The following is a 23,092-nucleotide window of genomic DNA, read 5'->3' on the forward strand; positions in this document are numbered from 1 at the left end:
ACAAAGACAAAAAAAAAAAAAAAAGTGGTTGGGCCCTCTTTCCTGCTGAGAAGGCAATAGAAGATTAACAAAACAGTGAAGATGTGTGGGTACAAGATCTGGGGGGGATAGGGAAACTCAAATTGATGAGACCAGAAGTTGCAGTCACTTCTGCCCTAGAGGAATCTGTCAATTCAAGAAGAGGCAGACAAATGAGAAGCTGAAAAGCTGAATGGAGCTTTTGATAGACTCAAAAGACTGGAGAGTAGGGTGTAAAAATTGGAGTTTGGCACAGGTCACGGAGGAGGGGCCCTGGAAAACTTCTTAGGCTTTGATTAAGGGTCCCAAAGGCCTATATCCTAGTAAGAAATCCAGCTTCAAACCAGCTCAGTCCCTGATTGGATCAAGGTGGTCTCGACAGAAGCAAATGTAAGTCCTTTCTAGAAAAAGGTAACATCATCCAGAGCCTCCAGTTTTCTCTGTGTTTATTTATAATGTCTGGCACTCAGAAATCACCAGGTAGATGAGGATTTAAGACAATTTGACTGTAAACCAAGAGAAACAACAGACTATGGAAGTGGATCCACAGGGATCCAGATAATAAAGTTATTAGAAAAGAGTAATGTCCTGCATATAGTATGTTTAAGGAAATAAAAGATAAGATTAAGAATCAGGAAACTGGAACCAAAACAAACGCCGCCGCCGCCGCCGCCGCTGCTGCCGCCGCCGCTGCCGCCAAACTCCAAAACCAAGAAAACCAAGTTTAAATTCTAGAATTGAAGGTCTGTAACTGAAACTAAGATGTCAATTGATGGGTTTAACAGTAGGTTAATAGTAGTAATAAGTAAAAAATATTCAGAGTGAAATAGTGGAGAGAAAAGTGGACCAAAAATACATAGAAGAGAGTAAGAGATATATGGGATTCTGTGAAAAAGTCTAACAAATGCGTGATTGAAATCCCAGTAGGAAAGGAAGGAGAAGAGTGATGCAGAAGCAGTGTTTGGAGACACGAGGATCAAGAATTGTCCTTAACAGACAAAAGCAAATACTGTGGACCCCACACTGGATAGATAAATTCAAATAAAATCACACTGAAGTGTAATGTTGCTGAAAACCAAAGATAAAGAGAAAAATCTTAAAACTAGCCAGAGAAAAATTACATATAACATTCAAAAGAGCAATAAGACTGACAGCTAATTTCTCAACAGATGCAGGAGAGGTTTGAAGATAATGGAATGATGTTTACAAAATGTAAAAATGGAGGTGAACTGTCAAGCTAGAATTCTGTACTGAGCAAAAATGCCCTTCCAAAATGAGGACAAAAATCCCCCCACCCCTTTTTTCCCCCTGACCAGTAAGGGGATCACAACCCTTGACTCGGTGTCCCCCACACCACACCCAGCCAGTGAGCGCACTGGCCATCCCTATATAGGATCCGAACCCACAGCCTTGGCGCTCCCAGCGCTGCACTCTCCCAAGTGAGTCACAGGGCCGACCCAAAATTTCCCCTTTTTTGATCAACAAAAAAAGTATTTAAGAGAAAAAAAATTTTGTTTCTTCTACATACACACAACTTCTGACACCAAATGGGGGGTGGGGGGAGGGATTCTGGGGGAGGGATTCTGCACCAACTAGTTCTCCAATTCTTGGCAGACTCTGTCTGGGTATCCTACAATTTAAGTCAGTTTGGACACTAGCTGCTCAGAGTTAGGGCATACCTCACAGATCAAGGGCTCAGGCCCACAAAACTGGCCCTCACTTCAGACACAAATTGCAAGTTCAGACCTCCTGTATTTACCACATAGCTATAAATCAGGGGTTCCTATAACCCCCTCCTCAGGTTCACTGATTTGCTAGAACAGCTCACAAAACTCAGAGAATCATCATTTACTTAGATCTACTGGTTTATTATGAAAGAAACAATTCAGGAACAGCCAAATGGAAGAGATGGGGAGGGGCAAGAACTTCCACACCCTCTCTAGGTGTGTCACCTCCATGTGTTCACCAGCCTGCACCTCTGTGTGTTCACCAACCCAGAAACTGTCTGAATCCTGTTGTTTAGGGGCTTTATGGAGGTTCCATTATGTAGGCATGATTGATTAAATCTTTGGCTGTTGGTGATTGAACTTAATTTCCAGCTGCTTTCCTCTCCCAGGAGGTTAGGGTGAGGTGGGGTGGGGTGTGGCTGAATGTTCCAGCCCTCTAATCACTTGGTAACCAGCCCCCATCCTCCAAGAGTCACCTTATTAGCATAAACTCAGGTGTGGTTGAAAGGTGCTTATTATGAATAAGAGAAGACATTCCTACCCTCATCACTCAGGAAATTCCAAGAGTTTTAGGGGCTCTGTGCCAGGAACCTGAAACAAAGACCAAATATATGTTTCTTATTATATCACAGTATCAGAATTAATCACACCAGAACTGCACTAAAGGGAGTAGTGATAAGGATTCGTCTTTGGGCAGAAGAGAAATGATCCTGGATGCCACCTTAATGCAGGAAAAAAGTGAAGAACAAAGGAAAGTGAAATAAGATGGTAATTGATTAATCTAAAAGAAAGCGGGAAGACCAAACAAACATAGAGCATGTGAGAAAAACAGGAAGCACATGGTGAGGTGATAGATTGAAACCTAGTTTATCAGTAATTATATTAAATAAAAATGAACTAAATTTTCTAATTAAAAGACAAAGATTGAGAGAAACAAAGGAAATCACAACTTTTTACCCCTTCAAGGATACAGAAAAGTTGAAAATAAGATGGTAGAAAAAGATATACTACTCAAACATTAATCAAAATAAAACTGGTATACCTTTATTAATAAAGTGGACTTTAAGGTAGAAATCATTAGGGATAAAGAGATATGTTTCATAATGATAAAATATTCAATTCACCAAGAAGATACAATAGTTCTACATCTGTGTTTGCACCTAAAAGCAAAATACACAAAGCAAAAATTGACAAAACTAACAAAGAATAGAAAAAACCATAATCATAGTGGGAAATTTTATTTTATTTTATTTTATTTTTTATTATCTATCTATTTATTTATTTATTTAAATTAAAAAAAAATTTATTTTGTCGATATGCATTGTGGCTGATTATTGTTGCCCCTTACCAAAATCTCCCTCCCTCCTCCCTCTCCTCCCTCCCCCCCAACAATATCCTTTCTGTTTGCTTGTTGTATCAACTTCAAGTAATTGTGGTTGTTATATCTTCTCCCCCCCCCCCCCCCGGTTTTTATTTTTTTTGTGTGTGTGAATTTATATATTAATTTTTAGCTCCCACCAATAAGCGAGAACATGTGGTATTTCTCTTCTGTGCCTGACTTGTTTCACTTAATATAATTCTCTCAAGGTCCATCCATGTTGTTGCAAATGGCAGTATTTCATTTGTTTTTATAGCTGAGTAGTATTCCATTGTGTAGATGTACCACATTTTCCATATCCACTCATCCAATGATGGACATTTGGGCTGGTTCCAACTCTTGGCTATTGTAAAGAGTGCTGCAGTGAATATTGGGGAACAGGTATACTTTCGGCTTGATGATTTCCATTCCTCTGGGTATATTCCCAACAGTGGGATAGCTGGGTCATATGGTAGATCTACCTGCAATTGTTTGAGGAACCTCCATACCATTTTCCATAGAGGCTGCACCATTTTGTAGTCCCACCAACAATGTATGAGAGTTCCTTTTTCTCCGCAACCTCGCCAGCATTTATCGTTCAGAGTCTTTTGGATTTTAGCCATCCTAACTGGGGTTTGATGGTATCTCAGTGTGGTTTTAATTTGCATTTCATAGTGGGAAATTTTAATACACTATCTTTATTAACTGATAGCGTCAATGAAGAACCAGGAAGGATACAGAAGATATCAATAACACAGTTAACAAACTTGTCCTAATTGAGATTTCAATGGGTGTGGCCATAGATTGAGAGAGAACTAGTATATGGAAAATAAATATTCAAAATGAAATATGGCATAATAAGAGGGTTCTTCAAAAAGCTTGTGGAAAAATAGAATTAAAAGACAGTAAGAATCTTTATGAAATAAATATAACACTGCATCTAATAACTATAGACTGTTTGTATGTATTATATGTTCAGGAAACATCAAAATTGATGATCTATAAAAGCCAGTCTTGACAAATTTCAAGAGTAAAGTCAGAATATCAGACATTATAAATATAGGTTTAATATTTGGAAAATCGGTCAGTATAAATGACTAAATTAATAAAGCAAATCAGAAAAATAATCTGATAATGTCAGTAGATGCAAAAATTGCCTTTTATGAAATCCATCACCATTCAAAATGAAATCTCCTCATACATGAGTAAAAGGTTACTTTCTTAGTTGGATACAGATTATTGAGAAAAATGTCACAGCAAACATCATGTTTAATGGTGAAATATTAAAAGTTTTCTTCTTGAGACCGGAGAAGAGAGAAGTTATTTTCATTGTTACCACTTCTGTTTTGTTGTTTTACTGGAGTTTCTACCTAGTTCAATAAGATAAGAAAAATAAAGAGTACAAGGATCAGAAAGGAACGAGTAAAATTGTGAATCTGCAGATGACATTATGTTTGTAGAAATCTTTAAAATATCACTTTAAAGCTTATAAATAATAAATAAGGTTGCAAGATTCATGGTAACTCTGGACTCAGTTGCAATTTTATATGCCAACAACAAACAGAAAATGTTATAAGAAATATCATTTGCAATTGCATAAAAAAATCAGAATTTTTGCAATAAATCTAACTTAAGAAGTGCAAAGCCTCTATGCAGAAGACCATAAATATTGAGAGAAGTTAAAGACTTAAATAAATAAAGGGATATACCATGTTTATGGATCAGAAGACTCAGTATTGTAAGATGTTGAATCTTCCCAAATTCATCTGTGCATTCAATATAATACCATTCAAAATGCCAGCATAGTTCTTTTTGTGGAAATTGACAAATTGATAATAAAATGTACATGGGAATGTAATTTCCTTGGAAACATAATTTGGATTAAACAGCCAGGAATAGCAGAAATAATTTTGGGAGTGGTCTTACTTTACTGGGTAGTAAGACTTATAAAGCTATAGTAATGAAAATAATATGGTTTTAGTGAAAGGCTAGGCAAGTAGACTAATTGAACAAAATAGTCCAAAAAGAGACCCACACTCTGTAGACAGTTGGTTTATCCTCAGCAGGCACTGCAGAGTAGTAGAGAAAGGACAGTCTTTGCAATAAATGGTGTTTGGTTAATTAGATATTCATATGGAAAAAACTGAAATGTGACCCCTACATTACACCACACATACAAATTAATTCCAAATCTGTGTCAGTCTGGATCCAACCAGCAGAGAGAAATCAGTAATTTGAAAGAAAAGTTTAACATGAAGAATGATTAATTATAACAGGAAATTGAAGTAATGAGGGATTGGTTAGTGAAAAATGAAGAGAACTCTAAAGAAATGAGAATAGCAGATAACGTGGAGCAGCTGCTGCCCCTAGGGCTGAGATACAGCCCCCAAGGAAGAGTCCCCTTCCCCCAGGACTGAGATCCAGCCTTATCCAGGGGGCATGGCTTTGGTTTACTGCATGGCAGAGAAGTCACTGGGGTGTCATGCTGGCAGAACTTGATGGAAATCTACCCTCTGGAACTTGCCAGAAGTTGCTCTCTAGGGTGTCAGAGAAAAGATCTTCATGGGGAGTTGTCTCACTGGAGGAACCCTGCTACAAAGCCTCCGAAGTTGGGTGCTGGGAGTTGCTGCTGGCTGCTGTGTACTACAGGTACCGGAAGCTGGAGAAGCTGCAAGTGCTGGAAGCTGGAGAATAACATACTTAATGTGGAAAAATTTGGAAGGCTATGCATTTCAAGATGCCAAGATGGTACCAGTAGGTTTTTTCTCTGGCAAATAGGATAATGGTGATCCATCCTCCGCACTTTTTTGGTATTCATTCAGCATTTATTCAATAAATGTTGAGTATTTTCTCTATGTCAGACAGTGTTTGTCATTAGATACATAGGAGTGGACAGATAGACATTGAACTTGCCTTTGCTATTTTTGGTCTGGCACAGCCAGCCATTCATTTGGTCAGTGGAGTTCCTTCTTTGTGCCAGGCACTATTCTGTTCCTTCGGGATTTTATTTTTTATATAAATACACACACACACACACACACACACACACACGCACACACAATGTGCATATATATATATATAAATGATGATCAAGACACAGTCTTGCTTTCAAAGAGGAACAGCCATTAAGCAGATAATCATAAGAATAGGTACATATTTACAAGATCATATAAAGAGTTATGAAGAAAAATATAGGCTGCTGTAATAGAGGAGGATCTAATTTAGATGGGAAGCCAGAGAAGGCTTCTCTTGGGGAGTGATATTTTCATGACGTAAGGGATGAGGAGGAGTTAGCACGGTGAGATGAATGATCAGAGAATAGTTATCTAAATAGAGCAGAAACTCATGGGAAGGCTTTACTGTGGAGAAGAGCTTGGTACATCTGAAGAAGTGACAAGCAGGGCGTGGCTAGAGGGTAGGGTGAGGTAGAGAGTGGTGAGAGAAGAGGCCACAGCAGGGGCCAAGTCACCCACAGCTTTAGGCCACCTTAGAACCTGGGATGTCCCAGTGAAGGGGTACCCATTATAGAGGTCTGAAATAGGAGAGTCATGGGCTGATTCACGTTTTATAGCCATCATGCGGGGTCCTGAGTGGTCATTGGATTGGAGGCAAGAATGGAAGTTGAAAGACCACTGGGTGTGTTTGCAGGAATCCAGTGAAAGCTAATGGTGGAGGTGGCACTATGGTGGCAGCAGTGGAACTGGAGAGATGATTGGATGGTTTGGAGATAGGATTTAGAAATAGTATTAATTAGACCTGGCAGTGGATTGAATGTGGGCTGGGAGGGAAAAGATGTTGAGAACGACTCTGAGGTTTCCAGCTTAAGTTGTTTCATGGAATGTGTTGCCATTTTCTGTGTACTTTTGTAGTGAATATGAATTACTTATTCAATTAAAAAAGTAAAAGAAACTTGGATTTGCAGATGTAGAGGGCTTTAGCGACCGCATAAGCAAAAACAAACTAGTTATAGTGGGGACTAGAAAGTGAAGAAATAGAGATAGTGCAGACCACTGCAATTCTGCATCTTCAAAGAAGCTATAGAGGGCAGAGTAGGGCTATAGGGCAGAGGACTCTGTGTTTTGTTTTACTGATAGGATAGATGTTAGAGACTTCTGTTGGGTAAGAGAGACCATAGACAGAAGAGAGGACATTCATTAGCTCAACAAATACTTGAATGCCTATTACTAGTCAGTATTCTAAGCTCTTTGCAATAAAGAACATCCTTGTCTTCAAGGAATTTACATTCTAATGGGTGGGACTGACAATAAACAAAATAATGTGCTAAGTACATTATAAAAAGAAAAAAAAACAGCTTATTATCAGAGAGATACATGAGTGTTGAGGTGGAGGTGAGAAGTGGGATGTAATTTTATGTAGTGGGTGGCATTGATATATTTGATGCCACTAGAATGCAAGATATATCGGCACATTTTTGTTTTACTCACGACTATATCTCCAGAGTTTAGAATGATGCCTGGCACATAGTGAGTGCTTAATAAATAATTGTTGTGTGAAATAATGATGCAGGATCCCAGGGATGGTAAGGAATGAGTTGTAGAATACTGAGGAAAGGAAGTGAGGCCACTCGTGAGTGCACATGTATTATAGGGATAATAGTACTGCTATAATCTGAATAGTACCCAATTCAGATTACAATTATATTTGCTTTTAAAGGATTTAATTATTCAATTGTATTTTGAATTCTTTGAGTTAGCTTTGTTTCATGGTGTTAGTTTTGTCTACTGTATGTTTCTCAGATGTATTAGTATAATTTATAGATCTACTTATCCTTAGGGGCATTACCCAATTGAGAGGTGCCTGTTTTCACTAACCTAATTTTAAAATCAAATTAGGATTATATATTAATTTATATATTGCATTTCTTTTACAACCTATCTCACTTTCAGCATTATCCTGCCTTAAAGTGTGTGCGTGTGCGTGTGTGTGTGCGCTTGCTTGCTTGCTTGTGTGTGTGTGTGTTGTGGTTGTTTTATGCCAATTAAATAAACCAGTTTAGCTGGATTTAAACTGCAATGGTTATATATTAAATTTAAAGTTACCTTTCTGGCAGTTACTCTTTTGATCCGTTAATTGGTCTGATTCTATGGTGATTATTTTCACGAGCCTTGGCTAAGGTTAGCCTCATGATGATCTTGTTTGCTTGAAATCATATTGACAGACCATAACTCTTAATTTAGGCATGCATGAGGAAGATTGTTCTTTATTTGCTGAGTCTTGTGCTTTATTTAAGGATTCCATTGCTGTATATAACTTTGCTATAGATCAAGAAGATCTAACTTCTTCTGACTGCTAATAGGGCATTCCTTTGTCAGAGAAAAATTTGATACAGACGTTTTAAGACCATTCAGTCATAGATAGGAGTTGCTTTATATTTGAAGGACTTTGCATATTAATGAGGAAAAGGGAACGTACACAATCACTACATCCTCTTTGATGCAGGTTGTTTATCCCCTCCCATAGAAATTGCTTTATTATATTTTTATTATAAAAGTATATACTTAATTATAAAAGTAATAAATGATCATTGGAAAAATTTTAACAACATAGGAGTGTAGAGATTAAAAACATTGTATGTCTTAGGACATAACAATTGTACTTAAATTGTAACCTAAAATTCTACGAGAGATAACCATTATCAACAACTTGTATCCTTTTTTGGACTTTAAAAATGCATATGTAAATCGTGTGTGTGTGTCTGTGTGTTTATTTGTATATATGTGTGTGAGCATGCACACACACATCCCTGAGATGAATTATGTATACCTCTTCCCTAACCATTTTTTTCACTGTGACTCAATATATTATGGACACTTGCCATGTCAATGCATATGTGTAGGTGTGTATGTGCGTAACTACATAGCATGGATGTTCCATAAAACATTTTAAGCCAGTCTCTTATTGGTTGCTCCATATTTTGCTCTCATAAATAAATTATGCACTTCATGTATTTTCGCACACTTCTGTACTTATTTTCTTAGGACGGATGTGCTTGTCAGAGTGTAAACATTTGCCATATACCCTTTAGAAATGTACTAGTTTGGACTCTCAGTAGCCAAAAACAAGAGTGTCGTTTTCCCCAAACCCTCAGCAACGTTAGGTGTTATCAGACTTTAAAATTTTTCTCAATCCAATAGGCGAATAACTTATGTCTTCTTTTAATTTGCATTTCTTTGCATATCCCTGTGATTTAGCATGTTTTGACCACTTATATTACTTTTTTTGCAGCTGGCCAGTACAGGGATTGAACCCTGGACCTTGGTGTTATCAGCACCATGCTCTAACCAACTGACCTAAACAGTCAGCCCTCTTTTTTGGACACGTTACTTTTTCGAATTGTTTTCAGTCTTTTGTTCTTTTTTCTAGTAGGTTCTTCTCTTTTTTTCTGACTTCTTTGTTTTTCTTTAAAAACATATATATATAATTTTTTTCCTGTTAGTCATCTATACTTCAGTCTTAATTTTCTTGTCATGCCTCATGCCAGCCCTATGAATCATGCACCCAAACTTTGAATCTTTCTGACCTTGATTGTATACTTAGGAAAATCTTCCCCACAACAATAGTTAAGTATTCTCTCTAGGTTTTCTTTTTTGTTTTGAATTTTCATCCTTAGGTGTTTAATATAGCTAAACATTTTTTTTATATGTGGGCAGGGGAAGTGGAGCTCTAGTTTAATTTTTCTCCTAAATAGATGCTTATTATTGAATAGTCCTCGATCCTTCCCTACTGATTTGAAGTGTTGCATTTATCATGTGCTAAATCTCCACACATACGTGGTTCATTATCTGGACTCTGTTTATTAATCTGTTTATTCTGTGCCCACATCAGTACCACATTTTTTTTTTCCCTTACACACTTATTTAATTTTTGTCATTCTGTTATATTGTAAAGAGAAAATTATTATTCCTATTGTTTTTAAAAAACTATCAAAAATGGAGTGTGACTACAGTAGAGATTCATTTGTTGGTCTGAATGATCTCTGTTACTAGTTTCAGTAAATTGATATCACATAATCTTTTTTGTCTTTTGGCAGCAGAATTTGTGGGTTGATGAAGAAGGCTAATTAAAGCAACTTTTCTTGCCTCTGAAGATGGAATTGAATTAACCTCTGACTTTATATCCCTGGCCATTACTTCCCAGCCTTTCTCACATTTTAGAACACATCAAAAATAAAAATATTTGTAGGGCTTACTGGATGAATGGATGAGTATTGTATTCTTGAGGTCAGAGACCACTGGTCAGGGGTCTGGGTGGCCTGATTCCCCTTGTAGGGCATGAGGGGATCCGCACCTGTAGCCCATTTGTGCTGTGCTACACATTGTTAGGAAGGTGTTCGGGAAGCATTGCTCTAGGCTAATGCACTCCAGCTTAACATTTTTTATACTGTAGATCATTATAGCTTGATGTGAACTTAATATTTGGAGAGCCAGACTTCTTTTTTTAAAAACAAATTTAATTGTAGTAAAATATACGTTAACCTAAAATTTACTCTTTTATTGTGCAGTCATAACCACAATCCATCTCCAGAACTCTCTTCATTTTGCAAAACTGAAACTCTGTCACCATTAAATGATGTTTTCCCATTCTACCCTCCCCCAGCCCCTGGCAGCCACCATTTTACTGTCTGTCTCTATGATTTTGACTATTCTAGGTACCTCATAAAGTGGAGTCACACAGTGTTTGTCTTTTTTTGTGACTGGCCTATTTCATTTAGCCTAATGTCCTCAATCATTCTTGTAGCATGTGTCAGAATTTCTTTGCTTTTTAAGGCCGAATAATATTCCATTTATGGATATACCACACCTCTTCATCCATTGGTGGACACTTGGATTGCTTCTGTCTTTGGATATTTTGAATAATGCTGCTATGAACATGGGTGTACAAATGTGAGAACCAGACTTCTTGAGTCCCCTCCATTTTTTCACCTTTTTAAAACGACTTTTGTCTGAATTTAGCTTCCGTTTATTCTGCTGAACCTTCTTTTTTCAATATAAAGAACATTTTTCAGTGCATGTTTTATGGTTTGTCACACATTTAACAAGTTGTCCGCACCTTCCCTCTTCAGCTTCTGCTTTCTCTCCCACTTGCCAGGTGTGCCTTCTTGATCTCCCCTACCCAGCACTTGAAGGTCGAATTTCCTCAGGGCTTGACTCTAGGCCTTCTTCTTTCTGTGACCATTAAATGTGGATATTTCTCAGGAATTAGATTGAGGCCCTTCTCTTCTTCTTCTTTCTCTCTCTCTCTCTCTTTTTTTTTTTTTGAAAGAAATTTAAACCAGTAGTCTCATCTTTTATATGAACAAGATAATTATTTTCTTTGGAAAAATAAGGCATAGAGATAATATAAATCATATGAATGACACTAATTTATTTTGCAGGAAAATGACAATTTTTTTCCAGCTTTATTGAGGTATAACTGACAAAGATTGTATATATTTAAGGTGTACCTTAATGATACATTTAATATATCTTAATGATGATTTAATATACATATACATTGTGTAATGATTAGCACGATCAGTTAACACATCTTTTACCACACAGTTATTGTGTGTGTGCTTGGGGTTGGGTGGGTTGAGGATACTTAAGATCTGCTCTCTTACTAAATTACAAATAAACAGTACAGTATTATTAGCTGTAATCTCTATTCTGTACATTAGATGCCCCATATTTACTCATCTTATAAATGAAAATTTGTACCCTTTGACCAGCATCTCCCCAGTTCTTCCTCCCCCAGCCTCCGGTAACCACCATTCTACTCTCTGCTTCTATGAACTTGGGCCCTTCTTTTCTTGATATCCATTCTTACTCTAGGTTACCCTACCCCATAGTTTCAATTTACTGAGGGCTCCTACATTTGTGTCTCGAGCTCAAATCTCTCTTCTGAGCTCCACACCAAAGCTGCCTCCCTGATGTCTCTGCTGGAGGTTCTGACCGGCTGCTCCTGCCTAGCATGTCTGAAATAGAGCTAATTGTCTTCCTTCCCCGTCTCTCTTGTCTCAGTAAAGGGTGCCTTAGCTTCCCTGGTGCTCAAGTCAAATCCTGGGGTCAGTTTTAAAATAAACTTTAATTTAGGATCGTTTTAGAGTTACAGAAGAGTTGCAGGAATGTGACAGAGTTTCTTTGTACCCCATACCCAGTTTTCCCTGTTAACATCACTGTGGTACATTTGTCACAACCAGTGAACCAATACTGATACACTATTATAAATTGAACTTCACACTTTATTCAGATTTCCTTAGGTTTTCCCTAATGTCTTTTTCTTTTCCAGGACCCTATCCAGGGTGCCACATCTAGTTGTTATATTTTCTTAGGCTCCACTAGACTGACAGTTTCTCAGACTTTCCTTGTTTTTGTTAGCCTTGACAGGTTAGGTATTTTATATGATGTCTTCAGTTTGGGTTTGCTGTTTTTCCCGTGATTAGGCTGGGGTTAAGGGCTTTTGGGAAGGAAGGCCACAGAGGTAAAGTGCCATTCGCATCACATCACATCAAGGTACCTGCTCTCAACATGATGGTAACCTTGGACACGTGATTGAGGTAGTGTTTGTCAGATTTCTCCACTGTAAAGTTACTCTTTTTTTCCCTTTAGAAGGTCATTTTTGATAACTTTCCCCTTCTTTGAATCTGTATTGAATCAAACCAATTCCTACTGGCTCTTTCTCCCAAATCAGTTTCAGTTCTGTCCAAATCACTCTTCGCAGCCACCCCTGCAGTCCAAGCCATAATTACCTGTGCCCAGGTAATTGGGCTTCAATCTCCTGACTCATCCCTGCTTGTACCCTTGCCCCCTCCCAATCCAGTTGCCACCCAGATGCCAAAGTAGTCTTTTTGAAAATGCCAGTTGGGTTATTGTACCCTTTTCCTCAATCCTCTAATCTAAGGGACTTCCCATTGTGTTTAAGGTACAAGCTCAACTTCTCAACACCATCTACCAGGCCTGTGTAAGCTTGTCTCTGTCCCCTTTGCAGCTTCTGCCAAGCCGCTCTGGCTGTGTTCTCTGCTCCAGCCACTAGTTTCCTGCCCCTGAATTCCTTCAGCACTCCCAGCTCCTTTATACATGGCGTTTCTTGCATGGTGGTCACCCTCCACCTTGTTTTCCTTCAGATCTCAGCTACTTGTTACTTACATGTTATCTCTTCAGGGGGGACTCCCCACGTCCTGCAGGGTCCATGAGGCATCCTCACCTTATTTCCATGGTATCCTACAGTTCTTCACTACCCTCATGATGCCTTGGGTTACTTGTTCTGGGTCTGATTGCTCCCTGATTGTGAAGGGAGACAAGGCTGAGACCTCCTCTCTTCTCTGCACTGTGTATCCCTGTTACCTGTACTGAGCCTACCTCAGAGAAGGTGCTTGATAAATATTTGCTGAATGGATGAATTTTGTCTTTTGAATGGAAAGCAGTAGTGTATGTAGTGTGTTCAGCCTCTGCTGCTCTCGAGGACACATCTGTCCATCCATTCATCCTCTCGTTCTCCAACATGCATCGGGAGGCTCAGTGTGCCATGCCCTGTTAGGGTGTGTGGGCCTGTTGGGGGCCCAGGGAGAATCTTGCAGACACTATAGTGTTTGAGTCGTGGAGCAGGACAGATCTGGATCAATCTGGTTTGAATTCCAGTGCTGCCATTTTTAAGACTTATGGTCTTGAGCTTAACCTTTACCCATCTGCAAAAATGGGGACCTCGGTATCCCCTTGTAAGCTGTGGAAAAAATCACATGAGAAAAGAAATGTAAAATGATCAGCATCATAATCATAGTAATCAGAGAGCTAATGTTTATTGCTTTTTAGGTTCTGAGCACTATGCTAAGCAGTTTACATTAGTTACTGTGTTTTTGTTAATTCTTACAGTAACCTTGTGAGGTAGGGATATCACTGTTTTCATATTGTAAATGAAGAAAGTGAGACTTAGTTGAAAACAAATAATTTGTCCAAGGTCACAAGTAGTAAGTGGTAATTACTTGAACCCGGGTTCAACTGTATGGTTTGACTTTAAAGCCCAGAAAGGACTCCTTATGTCCTATACAGCCACCCCAACTTTCAGTGCTGTTTTATTCCATCATGGTTTAAAGGCTTTTTAGGTTATCTATTGGCATCTAAAAAATTTTAATGGTATTGAGAGGGAGGACCACCTTAAGCTGTTATCAGCTTGAATTTGTTTCTTTATTTACATTTCAGCAGCTTTGACATCTGCAGAAGGCACGCGTGCGTGCGTGTGCGTGTGTGTGCGCGCGCGCGCGCGTGTGTGTGTACACGCACTGGACATGGGCTGGACCTACCTGGGCAGTGTTTCTCAAAGCAAGGATGTGGACTTCTGGTCAGACTCCCCAGGACTCACCTGGGGGACAGGTTCCTTAGCCACTTCTTTGACGTTCTAAACTTTAATCTCTTAGGGGTAGGACTTGGGAAACTGTGTTTATAAGGAATGTGGTTTAGACTGGGGATTCTTATTTAGTCTGGAGCTTGAGAATCAGTTAATAGAGGAAGTGAGAAATGTCAGAGTCCTAATGATCCAGGTTGTCCTGCAGGAAACCAGTAGAAAAATTAATGTCAGCACTCGTGTCACGGCTAGTAAGTTTTAAAACAAGTAATATGGAAGTAAAATCAATAGTGGTGAATTTGTTTCCCTTTTGCTTTATTTCTTTTAAGCTTATATTTGGGAATTTGATGTATGTTTTATTATCCTTTTTTCCTAGTGGGGTAGCACTAGAAAGGTGTGGTCTTGGCTATGGTAAGGTTAGCTCAATTATAAATGCAGTAGGCCAATCTGAAGAAAAATTTTACTTTTATTTTGTGAATTAGCATTTCATTTGCAAAACTAGGAGCATGTCTACAGCTGATTTCAAATAGCCTGTTCTTAGAGAAACTGTGTCAGACGCTGCCCTGATTTTTGATTTAGAAAATGTGGTTAATTTCAAGTATGTGGCTAATAGGAAAATTAGTAATCAATACCAGATGTTTTAAATATATAGTTTGTGTTTATTTATTGTGTATTTATTTATAATCTGTGAGGATCTTTTTATTATCTCACATAACAAGAAGACAATAAGCAGCTCAGGATGGCAGGCTCCCGTGGGCTTCTGTGATTCTCTGCCTGGCACCACTGCATGGCTCAGTCTGTGCAGGGAGATGGCAGAGTCCTGTCTTGTGCTTGGAACCCCACCATTCTTAGACAGCTTTAGTGAGGTTCCGTTGGCATATATACAATAAATTGCACGTTCTTGTGTACACTCATGAGTATACATATGGGTACATGCTCGACCATCACCACACCATGATAATAAGCGTATTCATCACTCAGAAGTTTCCTGCGGCCTTTTGCATTTCTCCTTCTCTCTTAGTCCTTTTGTGAAATCTTTGAAGCTATTAGGGAAAAAAAGTTACATTGTTGAGAATAAGATACTAGGTAGAAAGGTATTGTAGTTTTGGCTTTTGTTTTCTTTTTGAGGAGTATAGTAGAAATGATATGAAGATTGTAGTCATAGGTTGCTGTATTATTGAAGAAAGTCTTGAGAAACAAGCAGGTATCTTAGAGCAGACCACGTGTGAAAAGTTTGGCAGGAAGCGTATTTTCAGAAGAACTGGAGGAAGCCGTGGAGATGGTGTCTGTTGGCAGGAGGGAGAGGAGAGGGAAGGAAGCCTCCTGCTGGGCCACACAGGAAAACCAATGTTGCAAAAACAAGCATGCGGACCAAATGCTTAACTTTTCTTTGGTTTTTCAATATATGGCATTTCCACCGTGCTGGAAAAACCAACATAATTTCTAACCTGAAATGGAAATAAAAATGTAACCCCCATTTAACTGAATGGTATACCTAGCTCAAGTGCATTTTATTCTAGTGAGTGGTCTGTTTCACTGAACAGCATGCCGGTGATTTATTTATTTATATTTATAGATTAAAAATAATAAATTTTGCCTCATCACTGTAATCAACTTTTGGCTGGGCATTTCTTTTTAATCGACGAATACACTTGCTGAGGTTAGTTTCTGTTGCAGAAAACATTGTACAATATTGTTGAATTAGTAGCCGTTTTGTAAAGAATTAGTAAAATGTATAGGGTTCTATTTTAATGGGTTTCTTCAACTGTCTCCTTCTAGCTTCTCTGACTCTTTGAATTTTCTTGGCTCTTTATTTTTCATTTTTTTTCCAGTTCTTCCATGTATTTTGTTTTAAAAGTAATATGCTTGAGGTGAAAAATGGAAGCATTTCTGTCATGATTTAACCTTATTAGAAATGATGTTTCTCGGCTCTATGTCTGTTTGAGAAGTGAACCAATTCCCTGTGCTAATAAATGCTGCTCCTTGTCCGAGAAAAAAAAAGGAAAAAGAAAAAAATATTTCTATCATAGAGTACAAATTGATTTGTTGGAAAACATATTTCTATAAAATGTTGTCCAGATAGAGCTTAGTATGGGTTTGAATTTCCTGGAAAAATAGTCTTTGCTGGAGCTCTGAAGACTTGGTGGTCTTGTGAAAGTGAAATTTGTCGTGTTTCTTCTTTGAGTCATATAATTCACAAATACGATAGTATAGAGTAGTTTTCCAGTTTTATATTAAAGATAACTTGTATGCTGTAGTTATACCCATAAGGTTTTGGGAGATGGTTAGGATTTTTGAGCAGGAAATTTATTTAATTCAGTTACTAATTACAGAAAGAGACAAGTTGTAATTTTAACAAGTCTTCCTGAGGTAGACTAGCCTTCTGTACCCCTTGATGTAAAAATACCCTGTAGTTCTACCGGTTGGAGGTGTGTTTTTGGTGAATGAAACCCCTCAGTGTGTTCAGGCCCTGGTATGTGTTTTAATCCAGTCCACACACAGTCACAAGCTTACTGTGGGCCTTGCTGAAGGACAGGGAGGCTCCTGGAGGAGCAGGGAAGGTGGCTGATTCTGGATCATGAGGCAGTGCTATCTGGGGCCTGGGAATGGGGCGAGGAGGCGGAGGTTCCAAAGGGAATGCTTTGTATCCAAAGTGCAGCTTGGGTGACGGTACCACCCCTTGGACGGGAAAATAAAAAGCTACTCACTCCCAGTGACCTCTAGAAATTCAGAGCAGAACTATCACTTTAACGGTTTCCAGGTTAAAAAGACAGGTGTCAACGATGATTATGATTTTCAGCACCGTTTCTGTGGGAAAATGCAGGTGTATTCCACATACTTGCCTCAGTAGATGGGTCGAACTCTGGGAATCGGCACTTTGCTGGGGTCCTTGTTAAGGTGGAGTCCCTTGCTCCCTAGGGTTGTATTGCCCTTTGATGGCTTCTAGCCTTGATTTTACTTATTATATTATGTTCTAGGATCCTTGACTACAAACGGACATAGTAAACTCCTAGCAGCCTTTACCTCCCCAAACAGCAAACTCATTTGAAAAACATGAGCTAAAATCCTTTATAAATTTTTTTGAATCATCTAAAATGTTATCATTATTGGCACAATTTCATTCAAAGTCAGTTTGTCAGAACTGCTCAGTATTTAGGTAGGGAGGTTCACTTTGTCCCATGGAATTATTTGTGGCAATTTGGTTGGTTGTAATATTCAGGTGCTCAGAGGGCAGTTCTCAACAACTGATTACGTCATGTTCCAGTAGTCTGGTGTCTGAAATTCTTAGCAGGGATTAAGCTGGTAGTCAATTTGGGCTAACATTTTGTGAGTTAGTGAGTTTAAAAAATGATTTAGATAGTTTTTTAAAAGGATCTATAAGTACTTCATCATCTTATTGTTAAGAAGAGATTGTTAATTTAATAAATACATGTTTTGGTAATGAAAGGGTTACATAGCAATATTTGATCAGAATAGGCTTACTTTTTTTCCTTTTTAATACAAAATATTTTAGGAAAACAAAACTTGACTGATGTTACACTGCAAGCTTCTTGCCTTTTGTTGCAAACATGCTGAAGTGGTCTAATAAGTGCATTGTTTTGATGGGGTATTGATTCCTTCTGTAGTGTTCAGAATTGCTTGCATGCCTCCCAGCAACAAACACACATATGACAGACTTTATGTGGGATGAGCATTCCAGAGAAATGAAATGCTAGTTTACTTTTCAGTAGCTGTGCAACTTTAAAAAAAGATCATGTTTTTAGAAACATGGCCGTAAGGCACTAACACACTTGTATCCAGCGCATGAAACTCTGCAAGTTATTTAACAAAACCTAATCAGAAGGAACAAAAATCTGAAATTTGTAGTTTATTTATTGATTGACTGCCATAGGCCACTAGAGATAATATCCTGTTCCTTTTAATAAAATCCTTTGGACAGTTTTCTATATTTTAATATATAAGTATTTTTGGAATTTGATTTTAACAAGATTAACTCAAATGTTAGATACTGTGGGGTAAAACTGAATTAGGAGAATGGAAGAAGAAATGGCAGGTGGGGACTCATAAAAAGAATGGTTACTAAACTGAGTTCTTTTTGCTTGTTATGTTCCCATTTACTCTCCTGGACGGCAGGCTGTAATATACATTGCTTTTTAGAATCTGCTGTCCAGTAAGCACTAAGGAATTTGGATCCAGTTCAGGGAACGTAGCCTGCTCAAGCTTAGCTTTCAGAGAGGAGATGCTAAAGATTGTGTTATGATACTGTTTATGATATTTACTAGTGAAATTTATATTGAAATTATATACTGTAACTATTAATTATTGTGCTTACTATTGCTGCAAGGTTAGATAAGTTCGTCATGAGTTAGATGGTAGCTTCGTGCCTCAAAATAAAACCTTAGCTCTTTCTATACTTTTTAAAAACATAAACTACTCTAGTTTGTTAATGGGGAAAGTGAGTAAATGATAACATTTGTTGAAGAAATGAAGCCTGTCAGATACTTTACCCTTATACCTCATGTCAGGCTTCTCTTTAATTCTGTGTAACTCCAGTAGAACTACCAGGTTATTTTGCTTAAAATGTCCTTTTTTCCCTGTGCAGTGAAAGTTGAATGTGAGAACAGATCTTAATAGATATAGTTACACAGTTTATTTTATCATGTATCACTTTATTGCTGTCTTCCAGAACATTGTTATACTAAATGTTCCAATAATGGAAATTTTATGCAGCTACTTCAAATGAAACAAATTTGTGAAAACTCAATTTTGGAACTCATTCCTTGAGGAGAGGAAAAAAAAAAAAATCACCATGCTGTGACCAAATTAGATTTCTGATATGTTGGCAACTTATCAAACACTATTTCCAGAAAACAGGGTGTGGGGTCCAATTGAAATATCAGTACTTCCAAGTCACTTTCAACTGGAAATATTTTGGGTTTTAATACAATTGAATGGTTAAATTTTTGCAAAAATTTTGTTGGTAACAGGTAATTAAAATTTGGTTTTATACCTAAATACAAATAAAAATGGCTCTACATGGAATCAGAATGCCATGTTCAATTACAGTGGAGTCTTCAAGAGCTTGATTTTAAATTCTCACAGATATTAGTTTTACTTACTGGAGCTCCTTTGTTTTGCAGAGATCATGATGCAGCCGTCCTTTTGGATTTCTTTTTAATAATGTGTGACCCTTCACCTTTGATCCCCTGACCTGCATTACCTTGGTAACCATTTCATTTTTTAATTTAATTTCATTTTTTAATTTTGGTGTACAAGCTGTAACATTTCATCTCTCAAAGTGTAACACGCTGATTTCCTCAAATAGAGATACCCCTTTGAGCGATAAATTTGCAAAATGCTGTCTTCATTCTCTGTATTAAAATTCATTTCAGTTTTTAAAATAAAGTGTAATCTGTGTTTTCATCCTTCTAAAATTTAAGTTTAATGAGTACATTTCCCCATATGGTATATTTCCTTTTCTATTCATGTTTTGCAAGTGCTTAATTGATTTTGTGTTCATATATGATTTACACACACCCAGGATACCCACAGCCTCACCTCTCCCCCCAAACCACTGCCACTCCGCTTCCCACACCCTGCCTCACTGTCACCACACACCCCTTCCTTTGCAGAGTAACTTGTCTTTTTTCAGAAGTAGTGGCAGTTTTTCAGATTACATTTTTTATTCTCAAGTGTTATTGGCTCAAGTGTTATTAGGAGAAAAAGCTTAGACTTTTAATTTTAATTTCATTTAAAGGTTAGAAGAATACACAGTTGTCTCATTACCAAAACTCACCCTTCCTTCTCCTTTAATATTTTATTTCTTTATTTGAGGCATAATTTAAGAACAAGCAACAGTTTTAACATGACCAAAAAATGTACTTTGTTTCTCTGCTGAAACCCGGTCAGTCAACTCTGATGATCTATATACCAAATTGATTTATGCCATATGCTTTTTCTTGACTGTTTTTCAAACAATGCATTTCCTATTGTATTCCTCCTTCTAGAAACTTCTTAATGAAAAGCAAAAACAAAAACAAAACCCCCAAATTAAACTTGAGTTAATTCTTTGAACTGGCAAGACATTCCTAAGAAACCATGTTCTTAAAAAAAGTCATGTGAAATCTCTTAGCATGGCCCACTGAAGCACAGATTATTTTTTAAGTGTTTCATTATTTTATTCTCTAACATTTAATGCTGATGTTTTAATTGCACACAGCTGAAGCTGCTAAATGAACACTGAAATGGATTTAAATCTTTTCTGAGCTTTGTTGATACCTATAAAAGTTTATATCATTCATTAGAACCACAAATTAAAATTAGTTGTGGTGAGCTGTTCATTGGCATTGGAACCCTCATGAACATTTCTTCAGGCTCACAAGCTTGTTTTTGCCTGTTACACCTCCATACCTGGAACACTGCCTTTAGCCTGCTGGACGTCTTTTCTTTTCGCAGAATTGTAAAATATCAGAGCTGAGAAATACAAATAGATAAAACATCCTATATTTATAAAGCCCTTGTGATTATAAATGTCCCAATAGTCAGGAGCCATACTTGTTGAACCTTGAATTTTAAGGTGATTTTTTATTATAGTGCTTTTCACAGTTGTGCAGGAATGTTTTTCAGATCCCAAAAGACTTTTTTCGCTTCAGATGTGTCCTTTATTTGTTCCTTTGGTGCCATGTCCTTCCAAGTTCCAAAGGAATGGTGTCCGCCTCAGAGTTGATGGTATATATAGACTCACAGGGCTGCAAGGGACCGACCAGAGCTGCTTGTCAGCTCCGTTCCTCTTGCTTAAGCAGCCCTGCACCCAAGCTGGCTGATGGTCCCCCGGAGAATCACAAGCTCCCTGTTGACAGAATTGGCTTCCCTGTGGGCTCCTCATCTACTCTTGAGATAGTCAAATACTTTATTCAAAAGTCCAAAAGTTTTTATTGTCGTTTTATTTTATGATTAGGTCAATTATGTATATGTATATATTAAAGTTTCGTGCATAATGCATATTAAGATAACCTAAGAGAGCTAGTATGCAGACATATTTATTACTTATTTTCAATGAGCATTGCTCATTTGGTTAGTATTTAGGACTTCTAGTAAGTTGTAAGCCACATGAATATCATTTTTGTAAGCATGATTCATTGAGAAAACCCTCATCTTAGAGTCAGAAAACCTGCTTTGGACTAACTAAGTCTCTGTATATGTTATTGCTATCCGTTAAGGTAGTCACAGAAAACTAAAATACTCAAACAGAAAGATTTCAAAAGGCTTTTATTTTGGTGGAAAAACAGTGAAATTGGTTGTTTGGCTTAACATAGGAGTTTGTAAAACGTTTCATTTATGCTGCTTCTGTTTTATCCTATGTGAAATGTAGATATGTATGTCTCCTACTTGCTTTTTAGGATTGTTGCAAGGACAAATGAAACACTATGACAGACACACTGGGAACTCAGAAGAAAGGTGCTTTTGAAACTGAACCTCACCCGATGGCTATGCTGTTGGCAATCATAACTGTCGTGCTGAGAGGCAGTGGTAGTGAACCCTGTGGGCAGGACTGTGGGCTCTGGAGCCAGGCTCCCTTGGTTCGAATCCCACCTCGGCCTCTTGCAAGTGGTCTGACCACAGCACATTGCCTACCCTCTCTGTGCCTGAGTTTCCTCCTCTTTAAATTGGGGATAATAATAATAGTACCTTCTCAAAGGATCATGGTGAGTTTTAGTTGAATTGATGTATGCAAAGTACTTAGAACAGCATGTGGCATGTAGTGTGGCTACTCCTGCATACCCACAGAAGACCTCTGAGATGGGCATATACCTTACAGGAAATTACACTTTAAAAATTTCCCCTGTTAGTCTTTTAACATTGACTTAGAGACCTTTGGATGCTTAGAGAGAGAGGAACTGAATAGTTTATGGCAATTAAGCACCTCTGAAATGGATGCCAGTTCAGATGTGTGAAGTTAAATCTGGGTTTCTATCTTTTTAGGAAGAAAAGTTCAGATCATGAAGAGCCTATAACCCTTTGTTGATAGGTTCTTTTGTTGTAGCCATTTTTTTGGAGATAGGACAGAGACATGAAGGAGAGACCCATCTTTTACCTACTTAGTCTTACTCTCTCTCTTCTACCCTCACTGAGCTGTCTAGCTAGCATGGGGAGCCAGAAGTGTCGATGTGTTTAGAGGTTTTTACCCAGCTGTCTGAGGCCTCAGTGTCCTCTTGAGTAAAGGGGAAGGGACATCATTGTGTCACATATTCTTCGCCGAGCTTTTTCATGCATTTTAATCATCTGAATTTATCTGGGAGGTGGGTGGTATATTAATTAACCCTATTTTGCACATGAGAATGCTAATGCTCAGGTAGGTTAAATAAACTCTTCCAGGCTCATATCCCTTGTAAATTGCAGAACTGGAGCTTAAATACAGGTGTTGCCCATCTTGTGGCACCTGCTGCCTTGCATTTACCTGCAAACCTGGCTGAACCACTCTCAGGAAATGGTTCTGCCATTTTGGTTGTGGGGACCTCAGCTGTCTGCATTATCGTCCCTCAGCCATCAGACCTTTTAACATGACAGCACCCCTAACTTAGGACCTCATATGATGGAGCTGGCTCCAACCATCACCACCACCATTACTAGGAAACCTCTGTCATATATATGG

At 38.0% G+C, this 23,092-nt stretch overlaps 1 protein-coding gene across 4 annotated transcripts in view; it reads left to right on the top strand.

The window, feature by feature from the left end:
* The window catches only part of CAMTA1 (calmodulin binding transcription activator 1), an 846,562-nt gene that overhangs the window by 60,808 nt on the left and 762,662 nt on the right, over positions 1-23,092 (top strand). The window contains exons 4-5 of one of the 4 annotated variants that reach the window (XR_010024168.1): positions 19,581-19,664; positions 21,840-22,145. The exons of 1 other annotated variant lie outside the window; for it this stretch is intronic. Coding sequence is in view for 1 of the 3 variants with exons in the window: in XM_063103686.1 (XP_062959756.1) it covers positions 19,581-19,589 (9 nt within the window). In the remaining 2 variants the exon portion in view is untranslated. Of the gene's footprint in view, positions 1-19,580; positions 19,875-21,839; positions 22,146-23,092 lie in introns of those variants that run through there. 2 more of the 4 variants (XR_010024169.1, XM_063103686.1) reach the window with 2 other exon arrangements.

Source organism: Cynocephalus volans, chromosome 8, assembly GCF_027409185.1.
Source record: "Cynocephalus volans isolate mCynVol1 chromosome 8, mCynVol1.pri, whole genome shotgun sequence".
In the NCBI taxonomy this organism is placed as follows: Eukaryota; Metazoa; Chordata; class Mammalia; order Dermoptera; family Cynocephalidae; genus Cynocephalus; species Cynocephalus volans.